The sequence below is a fragment of the Bubalus bubalis genome, chromosome 3 (assembly GCF_019923935.1).
Source record: "Bubalus bubalis isolate 160015118507 breed Murrah chromosome 3, NDDB_SH_1, whole genome shotgun sequence".
Classification (NCBI taxonomy): domain Eukaryota; kingdom Metazoa; phylum Chordata; class Mammalia; order Artiodactyla; family Bovidae; genus Bubalus; species Bubalus bubalis.
The window spans coordinates 53822046-53846808 of NC_059159.1; the positions used below are offsets into that span (position 1 = coordinate 53822046).

The window sequence follows — 24763 nt, forward strand, 5'->3', positions numbered from 1 at the left end:
TCAGTCGTGTTCGACTCTTCGAGACCCCATGGACTGCAGCCTACCAGGCTCCTCTGTCCATGGGATTTTCCAGGCAAGAGTACTGGAGTGGGGTGCCATCGCCTTCTCCGGGTAAAAGTTACTAGAAGGATTATTTTTCACAAATGTGGTAATTAACCAAAAATTAGTTTTCTTTTTGTCTACACTCTTCTTATTAAGCATATATATTTACCCCTTTACTTGTATTTATGATATAGACTTACTTTCAGTTTCACATTGAAGGCCCAGGTCTGATCCATAGTATTATTTCACATCCCAGGGTTGTAAGAAGAATATAACAGATTCCAGCCCTCTGGCATCACCTAATGTAAAAGCCTGGTACAGGCACAGTTTAGAAAAGAGCTACTGAATTTAAATTTGCAGGAGCTGAAGCAAAACTTCATAAAATGGACAGAATTCTTGCCAGGGTAGCTGACTTAAGACAGCAATAAATCAGTGAGTGAGAACTACAGCACAGGATCACATTATTCTGACTTTGTGGCCTTTATAGACACTGAAACCTGGATGAGGAGACATCCCTTTGAACTTATATTTGCAAAACGTTGTGTCCATTATTTTATCTTATGGGTTTCCTTTTTTTTTTTTTTTTTTTTTGGTCTTTATTTCCTCATCCCGCCATCTCTGTCTCTTGGGTGCAGAATCTGCTTACCTATCTGTTCAGGTGGCCTTGATTTACTTGTGGGAACTTGCTTCCTCAGAGAAAGGTATTGAGGACTGAACTGGGTGCAGTTTGGCCGTGGCTCAATAGAGGGAGTTGGGGAGCCGAGAGAAGAGCGAGCTCAGGAACGTGTCCGGTGAAGTGTGCGCGCACCGTGCCCCAGGCAGCCAGGAGGAGGGGGCGGGACGGGGCGGCTGCCTCTGGCTGCTCCACCCTCACTGTGTCAGCAGGTAGAGAGCGTGATTGCAGTCCCAGGGGAGGGAGTCCGAGCTAGAACACCAATTACAAACCACAGGCTTCCTCCTCTAGGGAGTTGATCCAGAATTGTCTTTCTGGAAGGGAAGCACTTGAATCCTTCCGAACTTTCCAAGTCTATCCATGATTCAGAGACCTTGCCTTCTCCCTTTGGGATTGTCTGTGTTCCTGGTAGTGAATTGTTGCTGATGTATTTGCTTCTTTGCTCTTTCAAGATCTCATCATTTTTATATGCTGTTTGGGGAGAAAAAGGACTTTTGTTAGAAAGGAGATTTCAGAAATGGTTTTGGATCCTCTCTAAGTGTTTTTAGAATTCTTTGGGGACAGTAGCTCTAACCTTGGAGTAAGTTTCTGCCTTTGACCTGCATGGATTATTTTTTCAGGCTGCGGAATTTCTCGGCTCCTACCTGCAGTGTGGGGCACTTGGTTTGGTTGCAGAGTAAGAAGGTGGAAGAATGAACTGTACTTGGTTAAGCAGTTGAAACCTTTTCTTGAGCAGGATCTATAAAAGCATAATTGAATTTGTTTCACCCCCGTGGATTCCAGTGGGCCCGACAGCACAACAGGTTTGCAGATTTCTTTTGAAATTCTTTTTTTTCTCCCTCTGCCTCAGCGAAAGAAAGGAATCTATATAACAGGTTCATATTCAATTGCTTGGCTTTTCAGCACTTATTCTGAAGACTTAATAAGATTTTTTAACTTGACCTCTGAACACAGTGGGCTTTGTGGTTGAAGTGCATTTATATTTACTAAAGGGTGCACATTTTGAAATCTTAGAATAAGATTTTGTTTGTACAAAGACCCAAATTCTCAAGTGTGCCTAGAAATAGCACAGATCTACTCTACTCAGGATTATTTTTACTTTTTCAGGGCATTCTACTTAGAGCCTGTAGACTAATCACCTCCTTACTCCCCCTATCTTTTATTCCCCACCCCCTCAAGGAATTTGAAAACGTGTTAGGAATAGTCCTTTGTTTTACTATGAACCCAGAAAATTACAGATTATAAGATCTGGATAATAAAGTAGTTTCCAAAATCATCTCATGGGAAATCACAGTGCTTGGCATTCTCAAGTAGGAGAATAAAAGGAGGAATCCCTAAGATAGAAAGGAAAATAAAGATAGAAATATGAATTTCAACTGGAAAAGATAATTGGAAAGCCAACCTTTTCAAATACTCTTCGAATTATGAAAATTGGAAAAGATTGTGATGCTCAGATTTATCCTGTGAATATGTGAAGACATAAATTAGCACCTAACTTACTGGCAAATCTAGGTAGAAAATTTAAAACTCATAGTATATTTAAGTTCATGAAAAGTGTTATAGGTTCGGTGGGCCTGGAACTTTGGCTACACTGAAATACAGTTTAATGTTGAAACTTTTATGAATACATGTAGCATCTTTGGCCATCTCTCAAGGTGTGGTCTGAAATATTGTTCCCTCTTCTTCCCCTTAAAAAAGAAGCTCTGTGATCTTTAGTCTTTTACCATTGACAAGTTTTGTAACTTAAAGGGGCCACCTCTTCATTTTCTGAGCTGGAGTTTTTCACTCTCACCTTTGATGCACGGCCTTGGTCGTTTACTTTGCCTTGTTTTGTTCATTAACATTGGGTTTAGTGGCTCGAGGACTTGTTGCATATGGAAGACCAGCACCAGGTGATCTGACATAATAAAAATTCAGGATGTGACATTCAACCTCAAGCAACACTGAAAATTCCAAAGAGAAGTGCGATATCTTTACTAATCGTAGTGAAGATGGGAGAAAATGACATACCTGAAGCAGAAGTAGGCTGACAATAACCTTCTTCCCTGCTTGAGCGGGAATACCACCTGTCCTTGGAAATATACTTTAGAGAAAGGAAGGGCCAAAACTACGACTCGGCTTTCTGAAACGGACGCAGAAGTTTCTTTTCCTCCATTTGTCTGGATGTGAGAACCTGCGTTTGGTCTTAGCTACTGGAAGCAGTATGTATGGCCGAAGTGCATCGCTGCAGCTGGTAGCATGAGTGGTGGCCACCAGCTACAGCTGGCTGCCCTCTGGCCCTGGCTGCTGATGGCTACCCTGCAGGCAGGCTTTGGACGCACAGGACTGGTACTGGCAGCAGCGGTGGAGTCTGAAAGATCAGCTGAGCAGAAGGCTATTATCAGAGTGATCCCCTTGAAAATGGACCCCACAGGAAAACTGAATCTCACTTTGGAAGGCGTGTTTGCTGGTGTTGCTGAAATAACTCCAGCAGAAGGAAAATTAATGCAGGTAAGGATGACTTTTATTATTTTTCACTTTCCATCTGTTTGAAATATACCTTCCTTCTTTTGTCTCCCAAATCGAATTCCACAGAAGGGCTCTGCTGCCTGGCTTTCTATTTGTTTCATCTTGTTAAACATGTTACTTATTGACATTCTAAAGCAAATTCTGAGTTTATACTCTAGAAGAAATGTAAATGCTGTATTTTATAAGATCATCTGCTTATTTTTAACTCTGGTATTACACTATATTACATAATAAGACCTTTCTTTGCAAGTGATATATTCTAGACACTTTTTTTTTTTAATAGATGAAATATATGGGCTTGTATTTAATTAACTCAAAGAGTGTACTTATATCCTGTTTTAGATTTGAGGTGAGCACTAAGGTTGATTTTGATGGTCAGCAGCACACTGACGTTCTAGAATGCCTTCGGAGCATATTTGATCATTGTGTCACTTTTAAAATTCAGTCAAGCTTGAATGCTACGGTTGGCCTTATACCATGTGTGGCCCCCTATTGCTAAGCCCCAAATGGAGAGGATTGGATTACAAAATGGACACAAGCTGTAAACCTGCCTCCTGATCACTTTAGACTTGTCTACACTTAATTTTATTATTTTCAAAAATTTTAAATTTAACATCTGTGTTTTATTGACCCACAGAGTTTTTCAGACACTTTCTTAGGCTTTGCAGTTGTGAATTTTGCCTATAACTCATTCATAGCCTGCTCTATATGTGTTTAATTGATGAACTGACTGAGGCCATAGCATTTCATAGATGAATTGCTCATACCCCCTACCCCCACCCTCCAAAGGTAGAGCCTGGAGGGCTCTGCCTTTTTAATGTGGCATTCTAGTATCTTATTCTATAAAATTATATTACTTATTGATTAAAATTCATTTTATCAAAGGACATTTCTTGCTGTAGCTCTCGGTTACAGGTGAAAATGTTAAATCAAGCTCAGATTTTTATTGCGTGATATGAACAGAACCAAAGTATAGTATAAATTTAAATTTTGGTCCACCCAAAGGGAAAAGCTGAGAAAATTTAACAAATTATAGAACTCTCTTTGCCCAACACGGAGTTTTATGTATATCTTAGTGGCTCTTCATGATCACTTCTTGGGCAATATTTTGAAGCTGGGATAAGTGAAGTGGAAGAAGAATTGGGTGAAAAGGAAGGCTCTGCTATTTAGAAAAATAGGCAAAAAGAATATATCTGGAAAAAATAGTGTAAGAATTTTTGGAAAAGAGTCTATTTAATTTGAACTTTAGGACAGACTTCGGAATATCTAAACGTTGAAACCATAAATCATTTTGAATACAACAATTAGGAAGGAAACTTCCTTCTTGACTTTGCCTGGTTAATACCCTGAAGCATGAGGTATGTACTCCATTTTCATTTCTTGCCCTAAGTTATTTCAGGACGGAATCATATTCTGGTAGCTCTGAGGCCTTGGAAGCTGTACTAAGCTTTGTGCCTTAATATCCTGTGGCAGCATGTTCAATGGGTTAATTATATGCTGCGTTAAATAGTGTCCTCTTTTATTTTAAATTTTTTGTCTTCTATTATAATACATCTCTATGTAAAGTTTCTGTATATTCATAAAGGAAAAGGTATGTAAGAGATATTAGCTGGCATTCTCTTTGTGATTTATTACTTTGTCAATCTTTATCATGTCTTCTATTTTGCCCTTTTTCTCATACTGGTAAGTGTTGCTTAATCCTTTTTCTCCACATATTAACTTTGAGTCTATCACTGTCCTTTAAGTATTGCTTATTCACTTTGTGAAGAGCGAACTTCATTGTTATTTAGCAGGACCTTTCCAGGCTTTCCAGTAGATAGTTTGCATCATTGGCAGCTTTCAGTCTTTTCTTCACCTTTTCTCTCCGTGCAAGCTTCTTCTGTGTCAGGGTCAGTAATAAATTTGTATACTAGCTTAGTATTAATCTTTGGAGATTTTCAGTATTGGTCCTGGTTTATTGTCTATTAATCAAGTTTTAATCCACAATAATTACTAAGTTTTCTTAATAATCTCTTATGAGAGACTTAAAAAAAAACTTTTGAATGAGCTGCATCAGTTCTTTTTTATCCACTATTTGATTAACTCTTTCAAAGAAGTCTAGCGTGTTAGGGACACATGGTGTAAACTTCTAGAATCCATGCTGTTTGTTCCTTATCAGATTACACTGCAACACAGGTTTACTCAACTGTGGTTAACCAAGCCTTCCACTCAGCTCAAGTTCTGTTTAAATGTCCTAGAGCTGTGCTTTGCTGCACTTTAGCTTTCTTGGTGGATATCTGTCCCCTGGTATCACAAATCCAAAGACAGTTTTCTCTGTTGGCGTTGCAGAATTTTGGATAATTCTATATATCCTTCTACCTATGAATTATTCTAGCTGCCTGTTAAGCTTGATTATCTTCAAAGATACAGTTAAGGCTTTGTAAAATTGGGCATGCAATGCATTGGGAAATGTGAAGTTATGAGGACAATGATTTAAAAAAATAATGATGACTGCCTTATTGTGGTTTCTGTAATTTCCAGAAGTTTCCTAATATCTGACATGTCTTTACATTTTGTTCAGTTATTTCATTGTATGTACTATTTCATAAGGACCAAATTAACTGGATTTTCATTTGTATTAGTTTGGATTTTCCTTAAACAAAGAGAAACATCTGTGACGGTGTACCCCAGATATTATTATTCTGTTTAATAATAAAATAGACCACAGAACTTTCTCCTAAAATAATTTTGTCTGTCTCAGCTTCATCTGATGACTATATATACAAGACCAGGTCTTGGTGGATTTTTGTCCTGATTCTTATTCCTCAGTTTTCTCTTTACCAAGAGTTATATCCATTGTACAGTATATGTTCAGAGTCTTAAATGATAATATTCTCTTTAAAGTACTATAAGAAAGTCAAAATAAAAGAGGAAATGTTGCCTTGGCCATATTTCTTTGATTTCTCAAATCGTCTCTTGTCCGTTTCAAAACTCCCCATCTGAGTCTTGACCAAATTATATTGTTTTCCTTCCTATTTGGCCCAAGAGCTGCTTCTCTGCACAACCGTATTATTTCAAATCCCTGTACGGGTTTGCCATTGTCTTTAAAGTGTCTACTTCTTAGCTTTCCTCTACATTTGCCAAAATCCTGTCTCGCCCTCTTTTCTGATTTCCTGCTCCTTTTTAAATCTGTTTCCCATTTAATGTTTATATTTAGGATAACCTTCTACCACTCTTCCATCTCAGTATTTCCCTAACTAGCCATCAAAAATCCAGGTCCAAAAAAAATTTTTTTTATAATTACAAGTAATGATGGATGTTAACTAAACTTATTGTGGGGATCATTTCACAATATATATGTATGTCATCATATTATACACCTGCAAATAATACAGTGTTATATATCAGTTATATCTCAAAGAAAAAGCAGAATGTGGGGGACACACACACACACAAATTCATGTCAAGGAAACTAATTACTTGGCAGTGTGATAAAGACACTGGGAGCGATTACACTATTATTGTTATTGTTTTGACCATTCTTTCGAATATACTCTTTTTTTCTCCTGGTTTATACAACTGTAGAAGGAAAATGAGCTGGAGCTTATGTGCTGTCCCATTGCCCAGCTTTCTGGTTTGTTAACCTCTTATCAACATTTGTTTATATTATTTCTTAGTGATATTGTTGCTACCACTTCTAAAAATGATTACAGTCCTGTTTTCTTTCTCCATTCTTGCTCTTTATTAATAAACGTGACTTAGAGGGACAACCCAAAATTCATTTTCCTTCTCCTCAAAGCAGAAGCCCAAGAGGATCTTAGTGTAGCTCAGGAGAGGTCACTGATTCTTTCACCATCACATTCTTCCTGCTCAGCTGGTTGTCCTGGATTTTCTTAGACTCCAGGTTAAAGTTATGATCAAGATTAGAATGTGCTGCCCTGAGGCTTCAGACCTACAGTGGAAGCTGTGGTAGTGCAGCATTTGGCCAGCAGCAGAGAACACCTCCTGGACAAATTCCCCCTTGCGGTGTCTCTGCTTGCCCCTTCGTTTACCTATTAGTCAACACATAGTTATCCTACCTTTGCATTCTCGCTTTATTTGTAGTCAGGGCCTGAAGTGAACGTTTTGGGGAGGAAGAGAAAACTTCATAGTTTAAGTTTTGGCCAAAGCCAGAGAGACAATGCTGTATAGCAAACTTGCAGTTGACAAAGTGATTAAACTATAACTAAAGGGACTTGACTTTTAGCTCCAATCCTGCCACTAAGTAGTTGGGTGACAAGATAGTTTTTACCTTTCTAGGCTTTAGATTTGCACCTGCATAACTGAACTTTAACGTGCCATGCACTTTACATGTATTAGCTCACTGAATCTTCACTATACCTTCGAGAGAGAAATACAGTCCTTTTTTTTTTTTAAGACTAGGGCGGATGTTTTTTAATTGTGTTTTTAGCTGAAGTAGAGTTAATGTACAATATTATATAAGTCACAGGGCTTCCCTCGTAGCTCAGTCGGTAAAGAATCTACCTGCAAGGCAGAAGACCCGGGTTCGATTCCTGGGTTGGGAAGATGCCCTAGAGAAGGAAATGGCAACCCACCCCAGTATTCTGGACTGAAGAATCCCATGAACAGAGGAGCCTGGCAGGCTACAGTCTATGGGGTCGCAAGAGTCAGACACGACTAAGCGCACACTGGACAGCATATAAGTTACAAATATACAATATAGTGATTCACAATTATTGAAGGTGTGACTCCATTTATAGTTATTATAAAATATTGGCTATATTCCCTGTGTTGTACAGTATGTCCTTGTAGCTTATTTTATACGTAATACTGGTACCTCCTACTCTTCCAGCCCTGTATTGCCGCTCCTCCTCCCTGCCCCCACTGGGAGAGCCACTAGTTCGTTCTCTGTGAGTCTTCTTCTTTTTTTGTTGTTATATTCACTAGTTGTTGTATTTTTTAGATTCCACATATAAGTGATATCATACAGTAGACATACAGTACTTTTATTTTCACATATTATAGGTAAAGAAATGGAGGCTCAAAGTGAGTCTCAAGCTATTTGCCAAAGTCTAAAAGTAAGTGGCACAGCTGGAGCTTGAACCCCAGAGCTCATGCTTTTCTCACTCTAAAATTTTGTACATCTAAAATGCTGCAGATGAACACCAGGGTAGGCCTTATATAAATGATGAATTTATTTCCAGAACAGAAGAGAATGCAAATGATGAGTACTGTTCTCTGCAGTTAATCCAAACTATATGTATTTCTTCTATTTCTCTTCATTTGAGCTTCATTTACAAAGACATTTGTAAATCAGAATGTTATTTACTTGGTATATCTGTTTTAGTGTAACAATTATCATTACCTTTCTCTTCATTTTATAACAGTAAGTTATCTAACATAGGAACATGAAATAATAAGCTTTGAAGTAGCATGCATCTAGCTGTCATTGCTCAAGTCAGAGCTTCTTGGAAGCAGAGATTTCAAAGATTTTGTAGCTTTGAGGCCAGCCTTTAAAAGAAGTATAACTATTTGAAGTACAGTCAACTCTCAGTTATTTCTGTTAGTGGGGGGGTGCAGAAAATTCAGTTAATTTATAGTTGACTTTGGAATGGAGTCAGAAGTATACCATCGGATGTAAACCCTCTATGCACACAGGCAGGCCGAGGTGCTTGCCTCCTGGGATCCCAGCTTGACTGGGCTTTGTTGTCAGAAGCGTGGCACCCAGAAGAGAGAAGGAAGCTGCAGATATTTTTATTGATAGTTTTTCAGGTTAAGGAGATATCTCACTTATGTAAAAGTACCCATCAGACAGATTTGTATATATAATCATTCTGTACTTCATGTGGAAATCCCGCAGAATTGTTGTAAGTTCAAATTCATAAATCTGTCTGGTTGTAGGAAGTAATGAATGAGCTGTGCCCTTGGTTATTGCCCCTATCAGGCTATTTAGTGTCCTTTGAGCTGATTCCAGGAATAGGCATTTCCTTGGTTTTTGTGGTAAACAGTGTGTGTGTGTGTGTGTGTGTGTTGTAATTTTCTTTATCTACAAATTAGTCATAGTTAACTTTTTACACAGTTTTAAAGATATCCCTGAGGCTCAAGGTTTTGTTTTTGTTTTCAATAAAAAAAAGCCTTTACATTTTATCCACTGAGAAGTATTTATTGGAACTTTTATGTGCTTCCCCCTCTCCCTTGCTGCTGCTGCTGCTAAGTCGCTTCAGTCGTGCCCAACTCTGTGCGACCCCACAGACGGCAGCCCACCAGGCTCCCCCGTCCCTGGGATTCTCCAGGCAAGAACACTGGAGTGGGTTGCCATTTCCTTCTCCAATAGAGGAAAAGATGTTATAAATGAGCAATGTACTATTATAAATGTTCTGTCAGGAACCAGAATTGATAGCAGGGTATTGTTGTTAGAGAAGTGTATGATGATATTCCATCAAATTTCTGTAGTGATTTTCTTCCAAGGAGCTTAAAATGATTCACAAATACTTGCAAACCAAATACAGGTGATATTCCATTTTGTAGAAAAGGAAACTTAATGAGAGAGAAAGCAAGTTAATTATCTTAGAACAAAGTTACACAGAAATAAATGGACCCTGTATACTTTGCAGGAGATAGATGAATAGTCCACTTTTTAAGTTATCCAAGGATGTGCTTTTCTCAGGGAAATCCTCAAAAGCTAAAATTCTGTCAATGGCTGAGATGTGGGATATGGTCCCAATATCCTCTATTGGGACCTGTGTTGCTCAATTTGGTGATTCAGCTATTGGTGAAGCAGGGTGCCAACTTTATGTCTCGGAAGCCCTCTGAGCTGACTCTGTGACCTGCATTCATTGTTTTGTTGAGAATTGCTGGAGTTGGAGCCAGAGTTTTTACAATGAGCTGCTGAGGGCCTGCAGGATCTGGCCTGGCACCTGGACCTCTTGCCTCCTCAGCCCTCACTCTGCTCCAGTCGCTGTGACCTTGTTGTCCTTCAGCTAAGCCAGGCCTGCTCCCACCTCAGGGCCTTTCCACTGCCTCGTCCCACTTACATCCCAAGCACTTTCTTCTCTTAGTCCCTCAAATGTCAGCCCCAAGTGTCAAATACACCTTCTCGGTGAGGCCTTCCTGGGCCTGTTCTGAGGGACTCTTCCTGTTCCCCCAGGGCTCCTCTTCTCCGCCCCTGCTTTGCTTTGCTTTGTAAACTTCCTGCAATGTGGCACACTTTTATGCTGTCTCCCCTCAGGAGGCTGTGAGCTCTGTGAAAGCAAGGCTTTCATCTCTTCAGTTCAGAGCTGTGTTTTGGGGAACAGGGCTTTAGTGTACTTGGTACTTTTCCCATAGGAGGTACTCAATAAATATTTATTGAATGAATATAAGGAACATTATGGTGGTGCCGAGTGGCTGTGATTGGTCAGAGATCACTCTAGGATAAAACAGACTTATTTATCTCATCACATTTTTTAAGTACATTTTTTGAAGTCGATTATTGTGAGTGCTTTGGGCTTGGTAGAGCATGCTGCACTCTGTTCTCTCTCTGACTTATCACTGACAGCATACTGTCTCCTTGATGGTCATTTTCAAACTGTAAACATGGCTATAAGCGATTTGTTTGGTATAATCAATATCCTTTACACAGCACTTACTTAGTTTTAATAACTAGCCCAATCCCTACTTTTTAGGAAATTCTCATTTTCCAAGAAAAATGTCTTGGGGTACTGATGTAAAATCTGTGATTATAAGATGGTGTGTGCGTGTGTGCTGTGCTCAGTCATGTCTGATTCTTTGCGACCCCCCTGGGGTGTAGCCCACCAGGCTCCTCTGTCCATGGAATTTTCCAGGCAAGAAGAATACTGGAGTGGGCTATCATTTCCTCATCCAGGGCATCTTCCCAACCCAAGGATCTTGAACCCATGTCTTCTGCATTAGCAGGCAGATTCTTTACCACTGAACCACCTGGGAAACCCAATTATAAGATATTAGCATGCATCCAAAGGACCTTACCTTCTTAGTCCTTGGGGCTTGTGAATCCCAATTCTGATCCTGAGATACCCTAACACAGTGGCTTTCAATCTTTTTTTTTGGAGGTGGGGGGTCACTGGCCCCTTTGAAAATGTGATGGAAGTTATTGACCATATGTACTTAATGTACAATTTTGCATAAAATCCCAGTGGAGAGAATCTCTGAGACACATGTAAGAATCTAAAGATTCTAGATTAAGAGCTGTTATCCTAGAATAATCCCAGTTATTTCAGAAATGAAACCAAATTCTCAAAACTAACTTACCTTGAGTTTAGTTAATTTGAAAAGTCTTTGTATACATTAATAGAAGTCAGACAGACAACAGTATTATGGTGCAGTTATAAGAAGGTTGGCCTGACCTAAGATGACCTTAGATACAAAAATTGGTATTTGACAAAGACTGCTTATGTGTAGTTAAGGAATTGTGCTCTCCAAATATTAAGTGAAACTGCATCAAGAAATGCCTGTGTGTGTGTGTGTGCTAAGTCCCTTCAGTCATGTCCGACTCGTTGCAACCCCACGGACTGTAGCCCACCAGGCTCCCCTCCATCCGTGGGATTTTCCAGGCAAGAATACTGGAGTGGGGTGCCATTTCCTTACAACCCTTCATCATGGTGGTTTCACTCAAAGGCACATAAGAATAAAAGATATTGTACTAATTTGTTTTGATATAAGCAGAACAGTTGTGGCCCTGGGTGCCTGTTTGGTCCCTGAAGTCAGAGAACAGAGCTGTAAAACCAGCTAACTAGTGACTTTTCCACATCTGTCTTCTGTCCTTTAAGCCCCATTGTTTTTCCTAAGGTAGGAGGCCTTGGGCCATTCAGTTTCTGTTTGCTATAACGGAAAACTTTGAATCTCTTTAAAAAACTTTCATTATTTCTTGCATGTTTGTTTTTAAATAACAGATAAGCTACTTTACATACTCTTCTTTTTATCTGGGTTCTTAACATTACAGTTCATTTTCTTTTGATATTTTTTAATATATTAGAGTTTGTATTTAATTTCAAATTCAGAAACACCAAAATAATCAAAGTGATTTAAATTAGGGTTTTTAAAATGGTAAACACAAAGTCTCACATTTTTCCTGGAGATAGGAAATTATCTTATTTAGATATTATGATCCTGAATCTGAAGCAGTGATCTTTCTTCGGGATGGCAATATAACTATCTTCAAGACCCCTGTTTGTTTTTTAAAAATCTAGAGCACTTCTATTATGATGGAAATCAACCATATATTACTGTAATTTTAAATAGCATAGTCAGTTATCGTTACCTATCAATTTTGTGCATGCTAATATATCAAAAGGGTACTATTGTGCATAACTAACTGATGATAATTGATAATTGAGAAACTCTGTTGCTTTATTTCTGTAAAATAATTTGGAGAAGACTGAAGACCTTATGTTTTATGCCTACTAATCTTGCTGTTTCCTAAAAAATGATCATAGATTTCCATTCTTTTTTCTCCTGCTTTCTACAGTATTACAAGTTATCCATTCTTAAAAAGAAATCTTTCACATGCTTCCAGTTTTGAGTTCTTTCGCTGTTATATCTTCTGCTTAGAATCATATTGGCTAATCTAACTTTAAAAATCTTGTGGCCTAATTCTTTTTAAATTTTGTGAAGGACTTTATTGGTCTTTTACTGAAATTAGTTCCTATTCAGTTTTCCTTACCTGGGGTAAAATACAGTTTTGGGTGGGAGGGCAGAGGAATAGCCCCCATTTGAAATTAAAATATAATCATCAGATTTCAAGTTAGAAAAAACCCTAATCCAATCATTTCATTTTACAGAGGAAGAAATAAACTCAGATTAGTGCTTTGCCAGTCAATCTACTGCCATATCTTACTGGCCAGCATTTTTAGCAAACCTTATTTATGTATTTTAAACTTCTTTGGGTCATTGTGGGAAGATTAAAAAGCAGATGTTGGCAGAGATTTTCTCCCTGAACATTCCATTAAGAAGATATTATGGAGTGCCGTAGGGTCTCTTTCGTCTTTGATCCCTACTCAACTAGAAGGCGTACTTAAAAACAAGTGAACAGACAGAAAAATACCTTGCTGCAACTCAGCATTACTTTACCCGTGCCTGTGCATACAGGAAGTTATGCCAGGGACTCACTGCGCCAGGCGGCCTTTTGTCCTGCATTGTGTTTTCAAAGCAACAGAGGCTCTTTATGAACTCCAGGCCAAGATCCTTATTGAGAGTGGGGACTGCTCTGGAGTCTCTCCATGTCTTATTCTTGGGGTCTCTACTGTGGGGTCTTCCCTTCCATACTCTGTGGCAGGTCCTATGGGAATACCAAGGCCAGCCCCCTTGCCTAGACCGACTGAGGAGATGCAGCTTTAACAGTGGAAAGCAGTGTGTGATGAACGCCAAACATGAAGTGCAGGCATAAATGCCATTATAGTGCCAGTTTCCATCTTCTCAGGAGTCATTCAAATGACTGTGGTGATTCTGTCTCGAGGTCCTCTATGATTGAAGAAAAAGTAAACAAAAAACGTAAAATTTTAACCCAGGCAACTTCAAGTAGTTGAAATCTAGAGGACAGTTACAGCCCAAACAGTCATACCTTCTAATTTTCACTTTTATCAGTTAAGTATAGGTTATAATATTGCCTGTATAAATATTCCTGTATGTATAATACTCATCAGTAGCATTTTCTTTAGAGGTCCAAATAACTAAACACAATTGGCTTTCTTTTCAAATCGCAAACTGGCTTTCTAAAATGAGAAGTTCCTGTTAAATTGTAGTAAAATTAAATAAAAAATTTTAGCTTTAAACAGAGTTCAACACATTGGGAGTTCTGTTTGAATTGATGATCTCATTGGCTCATTTTAAATCTTCATAAACTGCACAAAAGAAAAAATAAACACTAGGACTATATAGAAGGTGAAAAATATTTTTTAAATTAATTTATTTAATTGGAGGAAAAATATTTGAATGTCATCTATATTTAGAAAATGCCTTCAATACCAAGGCTTTTATTATTATCATTGACTTTAGTCAATATTAACTGTTATTCTCATTCTCTTGGTTTTAGTGTAATTTACCTGTCCGCTATGACAAAAACATTAGGTTATTCCCTACTGTGAACTTGGTAAACTGTATTGTATACATCATATCTTTATTGTTGTCAGAGATTATTTGAAATTTAGTTGTCTCCCTTTGGACAGACGAAAAGTTCACAGGTGCCTTGTGACCATTTAAAAGATAAAGGCAAGTCATTTAACCTTTCATCTGTTGGGTTAGGGTTGGTGGGATAAGTAAATAACCTTTAAGTTTCTTTCCAGCTCTAGACATTTAGAAGTTATACTTATTTCAGAAATAGACTTATTAAACAAAAGGGCACGTAATTTGCTTATTTTTTCCCCCTTGAGATAAGATTTATTTGGTAGGTGGTCACAGATTTTTTTGGTCCCCAAAAATTCTGACCAAATTCCTTAAAGTCACACAACAAATTAGTAGCCAAACTAAGCTCTAGGCTCAGTTGCACTTTAGTCCTTTGGTCCTATACTGTGTTTGCATTCAGTTAACACACATAGAAAGGACTTTTATGGGGGGAGTTTTAAAATACGCGTAGTAGATTGAGGACCCCTATTCTAAATCCTTCATCAAGGCTGTCCCAGTGACCAAACCACACTGACATCAATGACTGGCTTATGTCTAAGTGAATGTGACCAAACCTTTGGAAAGGCTTGAAAAGGCCAGAGAGAGCCCAGAACCATGGTAGTAAAAGGAAGATTATGAACCTGCTCCTAAAATAATTTGTAAAGTTGAATTATTATAAGTAAGCTGACTAGTTAGACTAATTTCAGAAAAGCTGATGGGTGTTCCTGTATGGAGTTGGGGGTTAGAGCGTTAGTGTGTGAGCATATGGAGGCATTTGGAAGGAGTGGAAGTGGGGCCATCTGATTAGTAACTGTGCCTTGTTATTAAACCGTGACTTTCTGCATTGTGTGTCCCCAGAGTTGGAAAACTTCCGCTGGCAAAAATAAAGAGAAGGGCTGCCGTGCTGTTGCTGAGGGCCCTACAGTAGACACAAAAGCGCCTTCTCAGAGGCCAGCAGCGGAGGCGGCTTGTACAGGCAGGCCCGTTCCTCTCAAAGACTGGGAATCAGATTCTTTCCCCAGGGGGTTTCCAACTAGTTTGCACTTCAGAAAAATCTTTTCTTTCTCCTGCTGTTCACGCCCTGCAAAGAATTTTCTTCCAACCAAAGAAATTGTTTTCTAATCAAAGATTCTTGTCCTTAGTTGTTGGACATCAAAGAAAGTTTGGAGGAGACTGGGGGATTATGTGAGTGCCTAGAGTTTATTTTGAATGCAAACTTGCAACATTAGCAAGTTTCCCAAAGAATATACTCATTTAAGGGCTGGGAGAGAGCCTAATGTAACCAAGGCTCTATTTTTCCTTGGTTGGATGTAAGGTACCCCGGTAAGATACAAATGAGCTGAGCAGCTCTGTCACGACTTAACTCCTGTATGTTTGGTTCTTGACGTTCTTAGCAAGGGGAAAGGTACCTTTATTCCACCTACCCTTTTAAAATCTGATATTAGGGAACATCAGAAACTACTGATAAACTCGAAACAAAACCCCCTCTTTTTTGACCTTCAGTACTTCAACTCTTCTCCCAGGACGGTTGATGATATCACCAGTGTTGGGAGCCGCATTCCCTGCATTCCCCCACTGCCTCCGAGGTGGTGATGATGTCACTTTCTCCCACAAAGGAAACCCTCAGCACCCCAGGGCCTGAACTCAGGTCTTGGCAGGTAAATGAAGGAGGAACTTAAACTGTTGGGTTGAGTCAGGCGTAAAAAGGCACGACCATGTTAAGCACCAGCTTCGTAGTCTCATCTCTGGGGCCTGACTAGGGGGAATTTATCATTTAAGGAAAATTAAGACTGTAACTTTAAGAAATTATTTTCTGGGTAAGAACAATGATTCACTTGATATTTTGGTTCTTGCGTTTAGGGACATTTACAGGGTATTGTTCTCAGATTATGGCTCCTTAAATATCCTTCTCTCGAATCCACGAATTTTTTCCAGTTTTTCTGGAACCCATTTGCAGATTATCTTTTCTTCTAACAACAACAAAAACAAGAATCAGGAAAAATAAAGTGGTGGATCAAGCAGATTTAGGCAGAATTATGCCCTGGGTAAAGTACATTGTTGTTATTTTACTCTTGGCTCTGTGAATATGAACAGAAAAGAATATTGCTCTAGAAGATTTCCAGTCTCTTTCTATCCCTTCATTGCAACCACAAAGTAGTGGTTGGAAATAGAATTCCAGGAACAGCAAGAATGCTCACAATTTCAGTAGCGGCAGCTACAGTGCCCACAGGGTTCTCTGGGCATTCCTCCTCGGGGCCTTCTTGTGGCCACCTTGTGGTTAGGAGCCTACATCATCAATCACAAGGGCTTGCCCTGAAGACAGACCTGCTAAAATTGTCAGTGATCTGTCCTTGCCATCAGAAACAGTTCTTTATATTTTACTCTGTTCTGAACTAACATGCTATAGTTTTTTGTGTTTTTTTTTTTTAAGAGAGAAATACAGCCTCTTTGATGGACTCATTAACTGACCATTCTCACAAAACTTTAAGTACACTAGTTTATAGTACTAGGAAACTCAGTCAGAATGGGTGGGGTAAGCAGGATTTACCAAAGGTTTTTATTCTACTCGGTAGTGCTAACTTGCCTGTGTTACTCCTACGCAGATATTAGACTGTAATTTTGAGGGGTTTTATTTCATTTACTTGTTTTTGATTGTTTTAAGACTCTATTTTTTAAATGCTTACGTATTTGGCTGCAGCACATGGGATCTTGAGTTGCAGTATGTGAACGACCAGGGATTGAACTCTAGCACCTGCCACGCTGGGAGCATGGAGTCCCAGCTAGTGGAGCCCCGGGGAGGTCCCAAGACTTTATTTAATTAGGAGTTTTAGGTTTGGTCTTCTCTGGTGGCTCAGACCTAAAGAATCCATCTACAATGCAGGAGACCTGGGTTCAATCACTGGGTTGGGACGATGCCCTGGAGGAGGGCATGACAACCCACTCCACGATTCCAGAAGAGCCTGGTGGGCTACAGTCCATGGGGTTGCAAAGAGTCAGACATGACTGAGCAGCTAAGCACGGCACGGCACGGCCCAGGAGTTTTAGGTTCACAGCGAAACTGAGAGGAAGGTATAGCAATCGACCACACACCCCCGCTTTCCGTGCATGCAGAGCCTCCTCCATTATCAGCATCCTCCATGAGCGGCACGCTTCTCACAGTCGATGGACCCACACATCAGCGTCACCTGCAGGCCATAGTTTATATAGGGTCCACACTATATTGGTTTGAGGCTTTTTAAACACTAAGAATATATGGAGAAAATTCACTGAAACGTGTGTCCCTTTAGCTTATATACAGGAATAACTTGAAGTATAAGGGAAGCACCCAACCTGCAGCAGACCTTTCATTTTCGTCATGTCATTTCTTCCTGAGTTGATGTATGATTGAACCACATTAATGTTATTATAGAAAATGCCGTTTTTCAGGCAGTATCAGTCTTCAAGGTATGGAACAGGATTTGGCATTTTGTTTCCATTTTTATTGTTTTGTTTTCTAAAGGGATGTTTGAATTGGAGCCTGTCTGGCAGGATTCCATACTTCTACCAAACCACCTGTCCTGGCAGAGACAATGGAATCAAAAGTCAAGTTCTTTATGACTGCACCTGCCTTGTAAATGCTGCCAGAAGTTCTGATTTTCTCCTGTTGCCAACCTCTACCCAGAAACTACAGTAGCTGACACCCGAACAGTGGGTGCATACACCCCGGGTTGGGACTTGGATGTTCCGGTTCAGGAAGACTAATGCTAGTTCTCCCATTGACCTCTAAGGTAGTCTTTGCACAGCATTCAGTGGTTACTGTTACAAATGGAGGAGATGTAACTCCCTGGTCCACTTGGTTTCCAAGATTTTTGTGAGGGTTGATTAATGATGATGAATCACTTGGTAATTTATCATTTGGAAGTTTTCTTGTGCAGTTATACACCTAGTAAGCATGAAGGAAGGTATGATCTACCCGAAAGATAGCAGGAGTGTGTCTCTGAAGTCAGAACGCCAGGCAGCATTTCCAGGAGTGAGGAGTTGCCATTGTCCCCACTGCTTTTTCTTTTTCCCAGAAATGTAAATTACCCCATGGGCCACCTGTTGAATGCTCCCTGATTAGGCAGTTGTTGTGGAAGCAATCGAACTCCCTTGATGAGGACTTTTCTCCTTTTGAATTATCAGAGCATTTCTTGGGTTCCCTTAGGGTAGAGTTACTTCATTATCTTCTAACTTTATGTATAACTGGAGACCTTCTGGCCTAAGTGCATAATTTCTATCACCAATCAGGTAATTGAAGATAATTATGCCCACCGAATAGTGCTCTTTGCACAGTATCCACATATGATATAATATGATAATAAGGCATAAAGTACATTCTAAAATGAGTGGCAGCATCCTAGAGTGAAAAGAGCTCTCAGTAATCCTGTGTTCAGTCTCAGCTCTGGTCCTTCTTAGCTTTGTGACCTTAAGGAAACTTGCTTAACCTCTTTGAGTCTGTGTCCTCAGGAGTAAAATGGGGATAATAGTAATAAATAGCCTGCCTACTTGAAATGAAATAATATATGAGAATTGTCTTTGAAGATTGCAAATGTAAGGTACTATTATCAACAGTAATTTGATGTGAACTATTTCTTATTCACCTAATTACTGTAAGAAATACTAAGTTTGAGGGTTATTGATTTGGGCTCAGTTGACCTGTTTGAATTCAATTGGCATTATCCCGAAATAACTAAGCAAGACCATTTGTGTTTTTTATGCAGCTAAGAAGACTAAGCTTTAGATTAAAAATTTTGTGGGCCAAAGAGCTGATTAAATTAACCATAATAGTAACAGATAGCCATGGTGACTTAGAGAGTGACTAATAATGTGGAGGTTCTAGGGTGGGAACCGACGTTCTGTAACTGCCTTCCTTGTGCCCTGGTGAATCTCGTGTCCTCCCAGGACCTTTGCACACTGGTAAGCCCATTACCATTCCGTGGTCAGTGAGGTAATAATCACGCACACAGCGTACAACAGCTACTGTCTTAAGTTTTTACTTCTCAGAGTCAGAGGATCCTAGAACCGTATCACACATCACTTTTACATTTTCATTTTTGAACTTTTTAGAGTATTGTTTTAATGACTGCTACCCTGGAACAGCTGCTCAGATTGCTGAAGGTTCAGCTGTCCAGCTTTGCAGCAATTTCTCAAGGGCTGGAAGAAAAGGAGTTCAGGATTATCAAGGGAACCAATTCACCCAGTTTTTCATACGTGCACTGTGCTGGTCTCAACATGTAGGTCTTTGAAGCTCAGCAGATGAGGTTCTATAGCCTGCTTGGAAGTTATCCCACAAGTCCCTGTGACTCCCAGCCCCCCATCTGAGAAGTATTGGATCAAAATGAGAGTAAGCAGTTTCAGACGTAGCACCTATCAAGTACTTGTGGTCTGGAAATCATTTTCAGGTAAAGATCATCATTGAGCCATCTCAGGGACTAATATTATGCAGTATGGGAAATCTGTATTCCATCCTGTAACTTTACCAATTTGAAACCTCCCCCACAAATAGGTAAATAATGGGATAAATGTAATTATGGGTTTTCTCATCTTTTCTACTTAGCTGTTCGTTGTTATGATTAAATACACGTAGCTTCTAACTCTTTTAGAAACAAACTCACTTAGCATTATTATCCTTTCAACACTTGCATGGTATTATAATCCCTTTCAATTGCAGTGTGACATAGTGGGAGTCCGGAGGCAAGTGTGTTTGGGGGATGATGGAAAGAGGCAAATGTTTTCTCTTCTATTGGTTTTGGGAAGCATCCTTCTCTGAAGGTACTTCTTGGGGAAAACTTTTCTTCTCAAGGCCTAGTAAAGATTAGTGAGAGATGTCTGCAAAGCGTTTGAAGCTCTTTGAAATAAAGTCATGGATAAACACTCAGTATCACTGTTATTATCATTAAAAAGGAGAGCCCAGCATGTGATGTTTTGGGTCAGTTCCAGCGGTCTTGTTTGATGTTCTTAGTTCCTTTTTTGACCTTTACCTCTTGATATCTTTATACATTTATTGAGGCTGTTGGACAAAGTCTTGAGATCCTAAGCAATATGGTGTGTTAAGAATGAATGAACTGCTAGCCTCCATTTTTAAAAATGTGTTTAAAATGAACAATAGAGATTTCTATTTTGGACATCTGTTATTCGAGTTTGACAATCTTGGTAGCAAACTTAATACCTCATACTTTGATTTTTTTTTTTTAATTTCCAATTCTATTCTTTACCTTGGAACCAGAGTTTTAAAGGAAATTTTTCATTAAATAGAATAAACACCAAATTAACTAGGTTTTTTTTCTATTCTTTGCTTATGAATTAGAGATAAAAGAATGAATCAGATATAAAAGATCTAAAAAAACAAATACTATAAGAACTTCTGGAAATAATATAAATACTTTCTAGGGATCATGTACATTCCAATTTCCTGTACATCAGAATGTAAATTATTTCATGCTAAAAATGACCATAATGATATCCTTCTAGTGTTACAAGATATCAAAGATACTAAATAAAGGCTAAATTATGCTCAGAATAGTGTACTTAAATGGGAAAGTGTACCATTACATTTCATTTCATTTATTTAGGCTGCACCATGGCTTAAGGATCTTAGTTCCCCAACCAGGGATTGAACCTGGGCCCTGACAGGGAAGTCCCAGTACCCACACATTTTAGAAGAGGTTTCAGGATTTCTCTGGTGGCTCAAGTGGTAAAGAATCCACCTGCCAATGCAGGAGACAGGTTTGATCCCTGGTCTGGGAAGATACCCACATGCCATGGAGCAAGGAAGCTGTGCACCGCAACTGGAGAGCGGCCCCCGCTCGCGGCAGCTGGAGAAAAACCTGTGCAGCAACCAGGACCCAGCACAGCCCCAGAGAAATAAATTTTGTAAAAATTTAAATTAAAAAAACCATGAAAGGGTTGCATTAGTATGAATTGAATTTAAAAGGACTTCCTTCAGGTCTTTGGAGGGTTGAATAAATCACAAACTTTTATTTTGTGCCTTCTATCTTCAAGAACTTGTGCTAGTCAGACTATCCTGTTTCCTGATTGACAGTTCTTTTTGAAAACTGAGTAGAATTATCAATTATTGTCTCTTTCTTTTTTTTAAATGCTGCTAGTCCTTTTTTATTTCTTTGAGTTTGTGGGGTTTGTATGTTTTGGAAAGTGGACACATTCTTCATAACTCTAGTTAATTAGTTAATGAATTATATTTTAAAATACTTATTCTACAGTCAAGTTTGCTTATACACGCATATATTTTTCCCCCTCTAGTTTTTCAGTTGTTTTTTTCTTTTTTAGTCCCCACCCTAATTTCAGCATCTCTGCATAGACAGGTTTGTTTTTTTTTTTTCCCTAAGCTTAGATGTCACCAAATAAATGTAAAGATGGAAAAAGAATTGAGATTTCCATCAGAACCAAAGGAACTCAACAGAAATTGAAGATGAGGATGGTGTTTGTTAACCACTAATAGAAAATTATTTGAAATTAACATCATCTTTAGCTTTATGTAAAAACAACCACCCTGAATCTACTATGCTAATATATGTGATTGTATGATACACTGAAAATGACTGTGTATTTTCAGTCCTTTAGGGAAAACTCCTTCCTTTAAGCAAACCTAGGATCAGTGTCTGAAAACAGCTGCCTTTGGAGACCCTGCAGCCAAATTAATCACCTGGCCTTTGAGAAATTTTGCATATTGAGAAGATGGTCACATCTGAATGAATACATTTAGTACACTCTCCCCCGCCCCCTTTCTCTTTCCTGAAATCCCTTCTTCCACTTAGGACTTTAGTTAATATCACTTAGCAGCAAACAATCAGGTCTAATCTCTCCACAAATTGAGGTCTTTCTCTCTGTTTCAGCCTTGTCTCAGATTCAGTGTGTGGGAGCTAAGTTTCTAAGCCTTGCTCCCTCATCTCACCCAGGTTGCATTGGCTGTCTTGCTCCTTAAGAATTTTAACCTACATGATGGTCCTTCTGTTTCCTTTCTCTCATTTGCATCTCATAGCCACTAAAAAAAAAAAATAATCTGTGCCCACTGTCAGATCAAATGTCTCTTCTCACTATGGAAAGTTGTCACTTCTGTTTCCTCCATATTACGTTGGTGTTACTCAGTTGGCATTCCGATGAGCAGGTCTGCTCCCTCCCATGTCATGTGCTGCACGAGGTTCACTGTATGTGCTCAGGGGATGTCATCAAACACCCACCGCTTTGTTGAACGCCTCGGTGTGCTGCTGCCGTGGCTCACCTGGAGACTGCTTTCTGCAGGCTGCATCAACAGGCGACTGCACCCCAGACTGCGTGCTGACGGCTGTGCCTGCCCATCAGAAAAGGACCCTTCCCCTCCCTATCGAAGGAAAGCTTAGCTTTCAGAGAAAATTACAAAATACAGAAAATGAGAGAAAAGAACTGAAATCACAGCATCTGCGGTTTTCTCTATCCTTAATGGTTAGGCAGCTTCCTGGAGGATTTTATTGTAATAGGTTGAGGAAATGTTTATAGTCATCCCTTTGCAGTTGTTTAGAAAGTAATTTCTAAGCAGAAGTTCCTGTATCATCTAGAAAACTTTTAGCGAGGGAAACCACATTTCTTTTCTTTCTCAAGCTGCAAAACCAGTCTTTTTTTTTTTTTTTTAGTTTAACACTTGATCTTTATGGTGAAAGACTTAAGTTACATGATCTTCCTTGCAAAAGGATGTTTCTCAGATTTTTGTGTTTTATGGCTTTCTAATTTCACTGCCATGGTCGATTTGCTTATCAGGGAACTGTGACTATAGGAGTTCAAGGGTACACGGCAATAAACTGTCCCTCGAAATAAGGAATAATTTCATAGCTATTGCTATGATAGTAGGTTTGGATGCATCTTACCATGGGTCCAGATCTCTGGAATAATTGAGTCGTGTATATTTAAAGTTAGGGAACTTACCATAACATCCTGTTTAATATTTGCCAGTTTTACTAGGTACCAAGGCAAAGAGGTTATAGTAGTATTCTCATGAAGAAGGAAATCAGTATTTCTTATCTATTTTCCATATATTGTCAATCTGTCCAAACAAACCTACTATATGGAAGCCTGATAAGGAACATTGTTTTCCTCTTGATATACTTGCCTACTCAGCACCATGCCCCACTTTGGAGAACCCTATGGCAGAGTTTCAGCTCTCTAGATAAGGCAGAATATCTGTAAAAGAGCTGAACCATTGAGCCTCCATAGATTTTTCGAAACCCTGAAGGTGAGAGGATTTGGAAGATGAACAGGTGCCATTTCCTTAAAGAGCCCTAAAGTTCAGAGACGCAGCTGGCATTGTGCAGCCAGTGTTTCAGCAGCGGCCCAGTCGCTGGGGCGGTAACTGTCGCCCCATGGTCTTCCGTTGTTATCCTCGAAGGTATTCATCTAGGTGGCCCTTGCCCTTCCCTGTGAATCACTTCCTCAAGTTCTTCTATCCTTTCGCAGCCCTGCTTTGAACTTCCTGTGTATTAATCTCCCTTACAAAGTAAGTGCCCTAAGCCGGGGATAGTAAATACTCCAGACAGACTCTCAGCCACACTCTGTGAAGAGGATTGCCCAACTGTTGTTTTCTGCATTTAAAAGCTGCGCAAGAAAAGTTCTTTCTCACTTGATTTCTTCTGTTTCCCTAATAATTTTCTAATGATGTCTCTCCATTTGTATAATATCCAGTGCATTACTTTTTTTTCCTTCTAACTGATGTCAAGTCATTTTTAACCACCAGTATAGGGAAAGACTGGAGACGTGTTCTGTTCCCTTTTTGAGGCTGTTTTTCTCAAAGTGTTTGGGGCTAGATTCTCTGGGATCGTCTGGAATTTATTCATAAAATTCACCATCAATGGAGAGGTTTTATTTTTGCAGTTTTACTTCTCAAACTTAACTCCCAACTCATTTTCTCCCTACAGTTTCAGTGCAACCAAGATTAAAATTTGTATTTTAAAAACTTAACATGAACTCTAATCTTTCCCTAGGAGAAAAGGGTACCCTCACTAGGTAGGAGTCCAGAGAATGTTGGAAACACTACAACAACATCCACTTGTGTTTCTTCTCAAGGGATGGTATGAGTAAATGCTCGTTTCTGTTGCAGAAAGTATAAAACATTAGAATGAATCTCAAAAATCAGTCAGTTTCCTGACCTACACTGTAATCAAAATAGCAATGTCAAGTTCATCTCCACCTCAAAGTAGATAGTCTGAAGAACTGTCTTTGAACATGAAGGGCTATCTCCCACTGCACAGTGTGGGTCACTCACTGTTCCGTAACAGCAGCATCACCAGCAAGTTAGGACGGGAAAAGAAAACAACCACGGCCAACGGAAGCAGCAAAGGAATTCAAGGAAGCACCATGTAATAATGATCTCATGCATTATTATCGTACACACATGGATAGAAGAGCATGAATTGCATCCACTGTCCCCAGGTTTTCTTGTGA

General features: G+C 39.3%; 1 protein-coding gene across 2 annotated transcripts in view; it reads left to right on the top strand.

The window, feature by feature from the left end:
- Positions 1 to 24763, top strand: part of RNF43 (ring finger protein 43) — a 67184-nt gene continuing 42421 nt past the window's right edge. The window contains exon 1 of one of the 2 annotated variants that reach the window (XM_025281228.3): positions 1 to 3205. In XM_025281228.3, coding sequence (XP_025137013.3) covers positions 2954 to 3205 — 252 coding nt within the window. In that variant the 5' untranslated portion in view covers positions 1 to 2953. The remainder of the gene's footprint in view (positions 3206 to 24763) is intronic. The other variant, XM_025281229.3, reaches the window with a different exon arrangement.